The sequence below is a fragment of the Theropithecus gelada genome, chromosome 8 (genome assembly GCF_003255815.1).
Source record: "Theropithecus gelada isolate Dixy chromosome 8, Tgel_1.0, whole genome shotgun sequence".
NCBI lineage: Eukaryota > Metazoa > Chordata > Mammalia > Primates > Cercopithecidae > Theropithecus > Theropithecus gelada.
Window position 1 is genome coordinate 40,852,130 of NC_037676.1, and position 8,131 is coordinate 40,860,260.

The 8,131-nt window shown below is 53.5% G+C and overlaps 1 protein-coding gene across 2 annotated transcripts in view; it reads right to left on the reverse strand.

The window, feature by feature from the left end:
- ANK1 (ankyrin 1) overlaps positions 1–4,450 on the reverse strand; it is a 251,009-nt gene extending 246,559 nt beyond the window's left edge. Inside the window, exon 1 of one of the 2 annotated variants that reach the window (XM_025394450.1) lies at positions 4,044–4,450. In XM_025394450.1, coding sequence (XP_025250235.1) covers positions 4,044–4,169 — 126 coding nt within the window. In that variant the 5' untranslated portion in view covers positions 4,170–4,450. The remainder of the gene's footprint in view (positions 1–4,043) is intronic. The other variant, XM_025394449.1, reaches the window with a different exon arrangement.
- Positions 4,451–8,131: the final 3,681 nt, after the last annotated feature.

Sequence of the window (8,131 nt, forward strand, 5' to 3'; positions counted from 1 at the left end):
CCCTCCTGTCCAGGAGCAGGGTCTCCTCCTGCTGAGAGAGGAAGGCTGCAGGCTCTTCGATTACTGCTGCATAGACTGGAAAGACTGATGGAGCTGCCTGCACAGCTAAGTGGCAGAGGCCACTCTCCACATCTGGGCTTTTTTTCTCTCTTCCTGCACTCTTCCTCCATCCCTCCTTGTGAGTGCCTGGCTCCTTGGGACCCTGTGCAAACACTGTTGTTGTTACAAATGTCTAAACCCACTTGACATTTAGTGTAGCAGAGACCCTGCAAGGAACTAACTACATGCTCAGTGGTGGAATTCACTGCACCAAAAGATTAGATGGTTCCACTGCGTGCCTACAAATCTCTATTGCTTTGAAAATGATTAGAAAAGGGAAAAAGATCAGGCTTTTTCCAGATGCCCCCAAAAGACAGTCAGTCAAAGGGTGTATTATTCACCGGAACACATGCCTGCAACCAAGACAACATCTGGGCAAGCAGAGATTAATATTATATTAATTCACTCATTCAACCATTCACGCCACCAACATCCACTGCCTGCTGCTTGTGTCAGGTACTGAGCTAGGTGTCAGGTACACAGCTATGAATAGGACATGGTCCTTTTCTTTCACCATCAGAGGATGAAGTAGGTGAACATAACTAGGGACAAGGAGAGAGCTGAGTAAACACTACCCTGGGGTCTCACAGTGTTGAAGGTAGCCGGCTTAGTGTGAACCTGTCACTCAGGGCCAAGGCGTCAGCGCTCCTCTCCCTATCCACTCTTCCTTCCTTGAATTCTGCCTTCTTCCATCCTCTGCCTCACTTTTCCTCCCACCTCCCTGTCCTCTTCTCCTCCTACCCTCAAGCTCTGGGTAAACATAAAAAGCACACACATTCTTATGCCACAGGCTCCCTCAGCCCTCAAAAGCTGTCATTCTTCATGCAAATGCCTGCTTTACACATGCTTTGCAATTTATTTCCATTCCAACCTTCAAAAGCAGAGGGACTTATCCGTAAATATCATAAATGCTTGATTTTTTTTAAGCTGCAGCTACAACAGCAAGTGGCTGACAAGGTTGGCTCTGCACATGCACAGCACTGAATGAAGCCCCATGAGAAGCAGGAATTGTTAGAGCTCTAGAGTTTAGCTCAGTTCCCTGTGTCGAGGTAGCTTCTATCTGTGTCAGTCAGTGCGTCACAACACCAGCCTCCTCCACCCGCCGCACACAGCACCCCTTAGCAAGCGCCTTCCCACACAATATCATCAACTGTAAAAACTGCTACTGTCGCCAAAGTTACAACTGCGGTTATTTCTACAAACGGGAGGGATGCGGTCTGCTCAGTCAGTCCCTGGTAAGTAGGTTACCCATGGGACAAACACGTTTCCTTTGAGTTAATTCAGAATGCCCTTGGCTCAGCTATCTATCCACACAAGAGACCAATATCCTGGAATAAAATGTTTGTTTGCATGTATGAGATTCTTTCTGCGTGCTGGTATAAGAAACGGAGGCTGGGTCCACACACTCTGTAGTCTGTGTGAGGAGCTGTAAAGTCCTCAGCTGCCTGATTTTAATACACTTCACCTTGAAAAATTATCTCCTTCATGAAAAATGGCTTAGTTAGACTTCACCTTATATGAACCTTTGAGTTAGCCCTAGGCCCTCTGCCTCACCAGGCCCCGTGTAAGCTTTGTTCAAATGCTCCTTTCTGCACTGCCTCCCTCACCTTTCCCTCTAGAGCTTTCCATCTGCTTGTGATTTTCAATTTTGCTATAAATTGTAACTCTATTCTCTGAGATGGCCCTCAAGACCATCCCAATAGCTGAGAAAACTCATAGCCCTTACAAAAAACGAACAAAGCATCCCTATATCCCACCCCATACCATCTCCCCCGCACCCAAAGAATCTGTCCTAATAGTTTGCGTCACTGCTATCACTTTAAATGAAAATTTTCTTATCGTTATATTAATCATAGCACCCAGGATACTGCATAAAATAATGAAAATCTGAATGGAAGATTTTTGAACGCTTACTGACGCAGTATGCTGCGACCGGCTAGTAAAACAAGATAACACCATTTGGGGGGAGGAATATATTAAATATTATCATCTATCACCAAAAGAAAAAAAAGAAATGAGGTTTACTATGAATGTAAAGATTAAGACCAAAGAAGCAAAAAGAATATTGAAATCACCACTTTTATATGTGTGTATTACACATATTCAGAATTCAGAGTTATATTAAAGGAAATTTTCACAGAATGGAAAGGAATCACAGGAGAGGGGGTGGGAGAGGGTTTTTTGACTATTTTCAAAAAATGATTTATGGTGTCAGGAGCGTCAAGAAGGAAGCCTGGGAGAGAGAGGTGGATGAGAACATTGAGTGAGCAGCTCGAAGAGGAGCGCCTTGGCTCCAAAAGCAGGAGGCAGGAATGGAAACACAGAGCACTCCTTACCGAGAAGAAGTTTACATTCACGCCAAGAAAGTGGGTGAGCATCGCAGCGTAGAGCCAGACTTCCCCTGCCTGACTCACAAGACGGGCTCTGGTATTTTAGACCCCCGCAGAGGGACCTGCGGAGATTCTCTCTCGGTGGCACCAACCCAAACTCTGATTCATCATCGGTTTGGGAAAGGCCCCTTTTCGGTCCTCTAAAGGGGTGGTGTCTTTGTGAAACTACTATTTACACACAAGATGGCAATCCCTCAAGGGAGGTGGGGACGTCGGTTTTGGAAGGGTACAGGAAAGCCTAAGAGAGTGCTGGTTACTTCCTTTGAAATCAGAGAACATCTCTAGGAAGAGGATGGATGTTGGTCTGCTGACCAACTGTCAAGGGGTGTGTGGCCCACAGACAGCCTGCTCCCCAACACTCTGCTGTCAGCCACAGGCTCCAAACTTCTTTCTCAGAATGAGACAGTTTCAGGGAAAGAAACCATGTTTCTTTCTCAACCAAGGCCAGAGCCTCTCCCTGGAAGCCTGAGGGGTCCCACTCCTTGCCAGGCAGCAGTGCAGGCTGGGCCCCACATCGACTTCTTCAGGTGAAAATGGCTCTCCTGAAGCCAGAGTTCAGCATCTCCGATTCCCAGAATTACACCCACGTACTCTTGGCCTCCTCCGTGGCTCTAAGGCACCCTGACTCTGTCACCCTCCCTTCACCATCAAAGGTGTTTCTGACCTAAGGTGTTTCTCAAGGTGCTTTGATCAGGGGTAAGAGGACCCCAGACCCAAAAAGGGCTAAAAACAGCAACAGTTGCCTCTGGAGGTTTGGGTCTTTACAGGCCTATCTTGTCTCGGCACTCCGGCACAGAAATACCCGAGATGCCTGCCCATGGACAGAGCTGGTCTCTGACCAGGCCTTCGGCCAGGCTGGAGCACCAGTGCCTGGCTTCCAAAGGAACTTCCCCTCCCTGTCATGGGTGGCTCATCTTGAGTGACCTGAGCATAAGATGTTGCCAAATGCCCCGAGGAGAGGAGAAGGCGCCTTCTTTTCCGCTACCAGATCCGGAGGGTCAGGAAAGGTGCTCCCTGAGAAGGGTCAAGGAAGGTCAGGAGCCCCACTCCAGTTCAGAGACACCTGGGAAAGAAGGTCTCCGCGCCAGAGTGAGTCACCTAGGGAGGCGCCGGGCAGATCTGCCCCCCCGGAGACTGAAGCCGCGTTTACCCAAACCAGCTCTCCTGGAAAGCCAGCGGGGGCGGCGCGCCCGAGCAGGGCAGCCCACCACCCGCGGCTGGTAGCCAAGGTCGGGAAAGTTGGTCCTAGAGCCCCGCGGGCCTGCCGGGCGCTGTCCAAGGTTCTGAAAGGTCTCCGCGAGCAGCGGGCGGGCGGCTTTGCGCGCCCTCAGCCTCCCGGCCACCCGCTCTGCCCTTCCAGCCTCCCGCCCTGTCCCCTTCCCGGCCGCGCAGAAGCCTCCGTCCCTCCTCTGCGCCCACCAAGCCCTCCCCGTTCGGGTGCCCCCAACTCCGCCGCACCGGGCCCCGCGCCCCAACGCGTCCCGGGCCGCCCGACCCTTGTCCCCAGCAGCCACTTCCAGGCGCCGCGGCGCTTTCACCGCCGCCCCCTCCTACCTTCTTCTTTCGGTCACGGGAGCGGTTTCTCCGCTTCCTGTTGGATTCCTCCTTCTCCTTCTGCTCCTGGAGGGCCTGCGCCTCGATGTCTTTGATTTTCTTCAGCTGTTTGGCCGCTTGAGCCATGGCGTGTCACGGCGCTCCCGTCCCCGCCTCCTGAACCCCTAGCGCTCAGCGATCCCAGAGACGACACCCCCTAAGAAGGGGAAGGGGTCTCTGCTCCGCCGAGGGGACAGCGTCCGTGGCGCGCCGCGGGCCGGCTGCGGCGGGGCCGCGGGAAGGCGAAGGCAGCTCCGGGCGCGGAGGGCGAGGCGCGGCTGCCCGCGGCCCGGGATGGCGCTGCCGCCGCGGCCGGAGCTCGCTCGCCGGCGCCCGGGACGGGCTCTGGGCTGGGCCCGCCGCCTCCCTCCCTCCGCCTCCCTCCCTCTCCTGCGGCGGCGGCGGCGGCGGCGGCGGCGGCGCGGGGGGGCGGGGGCGGGGAGGCGGCTTGTACTGCGGCGGCGGCGGGCGGTGAGCGGCCGCGGAGGGGGCGGACTCGGGCGCTCAGCGCGGGAAGGCCCGGGGGCCCGGCCGGAGCGGCGTGGCTGGGCGCGCTGGGCGTCCGCACGGGGTCATGGCTAGCGCCGGGCTTCCGCCTTTGCAGAGCCCCTCGCCGTCGGGCGGCGGGAACAAAGCAGCCGCTCTACCCCGGACCCCGCCGCGGGCCGCAGGGCCAAGCCGGGGAAAGAGGGCAGGCTGCGGCGGGCGGCGCGCCCCGCGCCCGGTCGACCCGGCGGACCAGCGCGCCTGGCGGCGGCGAGCGCGGCGACATCGCGGGAGCGGAGGCTCTGCCGGGAGGGCAGGCGGCAGAGGGCGGGGGGCGGGCCTGGGGCGCCCCCGGGCGGCGGCCCCTGAGGGCCCGGACGCGCCACCCCAAAGCCAGCCGCGCGGTTCCGCCCCGGGCGCCCTCGGCGGGGGTCGCGCGCCTCCGGGGCTCCCTGGGGAAAAGCCAGTTCCCCGAGTCGCGCGCTGGGAGCTTGATTTGCCCCTTTCAGGCCATGTGGGCCTTTTCATTTGCATATTTCCCAATTATAGATGAAAACGTGTCCAGGATCAAGTAAATTGTTTTCCTTTGAGTCTTTTTGGGACAGAAGTGGAACTAGGTCCCCGCTCCAGGCCCGCCCGCCCTCCATCCCCGGCGCTCCCGCGCACCCCTCCCTGGGGACGCCGCCTGCGCCCGTGCCCCGCGGAGAAGAGCTGCACTTGGGTCCGCAGCGCCAACCCAGCCTGCGGCAGGCGGAGGGGGCCTCGGGCTCAGCCAACCACCCCGTCACGCGGTACAGGAGCCAGCCGGGGTCCCCGGCTCGGGAGCTGCCGCCCACCCACTACCTCTCCATCTCGTGGGATGAGCTCTTTTTCCACAAACGGCTAAGGAAGGAGTTGTGAAAAACAATATTTGAGACTCGGAGAAGAGTTATTATGAAATAGTCTGCCTCCTTCTGCCTTCCCTAATCTGAGGGCTTACTGTAGACATTTACCCAGCCAGGCTAGAGCCCAGAAAGGAGGCGTCTACCAAGCTGCAGAGAACGACGTCCTGGGCCTGCGAGCTGGGCCCCACGCTGTGCAAACTTGGGAGCAACTGGGCCTTGTCTCTGATCCCTGCAGCCCGCAAGCGCTGCCTCACAGGACCTCCCCCCGCCTCCCACCACCCCCCTCCCCCACGTCTCTGCCCTTCCAGCCCCTTCTCCACCTGCAGTCTTCTGGCAGAAGCCTTGTTTTGAAGACGATTTCCCAGGGCTGGGTCCTGGACTGAAGTCTCCTCACTCTGGACACCGTGCAACCCACAAATCCCAATTTCATATGGAATTTAAATTTGCAAGTAGCCATATCTTTAAAAAAAAAAAAAAGAAACTGGTAAAATGAATTTTAATAATACATTTTAATTCAATATATTCAAAATATCTCATCAGCATGCAATGGATTTATTATGAATAAGGCATTTCACATTTTTACTAAGCTCAACATTCAGTGTGTATTTCACACTTACAGCATACCTAAATTCAGACCTGGCACATTTTAATGGCTTAATAGTTACATTTGACTAGTGGTTACTCTATTACACAGCACAGCTCTAGACTGTCTCCCCAGGCCAACTCACCCCCTGGCCTGGGCTGTAATCAACCTACCGACAACACACGTATTTTACCTCCAGCACAGCCCTCTTCCTTGAGCACGGGCCCCAGGGCCACTGTTCCCCTGGGCCTCCTCACAGTCATGTCTCCATTCCCTCTGGCCACCCACCTGTCCACCCTCCACTGCAGGATGGACTGCACATCACAGATCTGGCTATTGTCACTTCTCCACTTAGCATCCTTCCTTTTTGCTCCTGAAGATCAGAATCTGTTACACCGCCTATGAAGACCTGAATGATCAGGCCCTTCCTACCCACTGACTCATCTCGCCCAGGTCTGTGCTGGTCCCTGTGCTCCAGCCTCAGCAGGCTTTGAGCAGGTCCATGTCATCCCTCTACCAGGCTGCTGTGTCCTTGATGGCTCCTGCCCAGACTGCCCTGTGTCCTCTCCACCCCCATCCCCAGTCTAGCTAACTCCAACTCACTCATCAGATTTCACTGCGGTCTTCACTTCCCTGGGGTCTCCAGACTGGCTCTATCCACTTGCAGTAACATCATGGGTGCCTCCTTCATGACACATGTAATTTTACATTAGTGTGGTTGATTGGATTCATGCATAGCTCTCTCACTAGACTTGAATCTCCATAAGGGAAGGGGTAGTGTCTGGTTTTGCTCACTGGTATCTGCAGCACTTGCATAGTGCCTGACAAATAGTAGGGGCTTGATAAACATGTGTTGAAGAAATTCACAGGTCTACTGTGTCCTGGTTTAAGGAATAATCATAAAAAAATAGCAGCATTTCCATTGCACCAAGCATTATCACCATTTTACAGATAGGAAAGATGAGGCACAGAGAGGCTGAGTAACTTATTCAAGGTCACACAGCTAGTAAATAGTGGAGCTGCCTGTAATCCCAGTGCTTTGGGAGGCTGAGGCTGGGGGATCACTTGAGCCCAGGAGTTCAAGACCACCTTAGGCAACATAGTGAGACCCTGTCTCTACAAAAAATAAAACAATTAGCCAGGCATGGTGGCTCATGAGTATTGTCCCAGCTACTCAGGAAGCTGAGGTGGGAAGACCACTTAAGCCCAAGGGTTTGAGGCTGCAGTGAGCTATGATTGCACCACTGCACTCCATTCTGGGTGACAGGGCGAGACATTGTCTCTAAAAATAAAATAAAATAAAATATAGCGGAATCAGAACTTGAATCCTGAGCAGCTGGCTGTGGAGTCTTAACCATTGCACTGCACTAAATCACTCCATTTCCTTATCTATAAATAAGAATGCTGATATTACCTCCTTTGAAGGATTGTCAGGAGGACCAGAAGAGAAAGAGAACGTTAAATGTTTCAGTAAAACATCAAGCACTGTACAGAGTGTCAGTTTCTTCATGGACTAGTTGGTGTCTAAGGCTCCTTCAGCCCCAGAACCCTGATTCCTCCTGTAGATCTAAATCTTTATAGAAGCCTTTTGAAGATTAGAAAGAAACATAATCTCTCTGACTCAAAGGGAATATATTATCCTTAAGGAACAGCAGACAGCACTTGGTAGATAGGAAAGTCTTGCCTGAGTCCCCCTCATATCAACACTTAGAGTGGTGACTGTGGCCTTGAATATTCAAAAATCTCAGTTGGGTACAATGAGAGTCCTGTTCATGTCCCTGGTCTACTTATGAGGTAGCTCCCCTGTATCCTATTATATATTGGGAAGATTTCAGGCTGAGAAAGAGAAAGTGGGAATGTAGTACTGAAGTTATGATCCGAAGCCTCTAACAGGTTGATCCGGACACCATGAGAGTGATAAGTAAACGGTGGGAGCTCTAGCTGAGTTCCTACTGAAATGAGGGACCAGGGCAACACCAGCATCTCAGTAGCCAGAGGAGCTTCCTCACTCCTGTTCAGAGAAAAGATGATGCAACCCTTCTCCACACTCCCCATTGCAACAGACCATCATTATCATCATCACTAGCATCATCGCC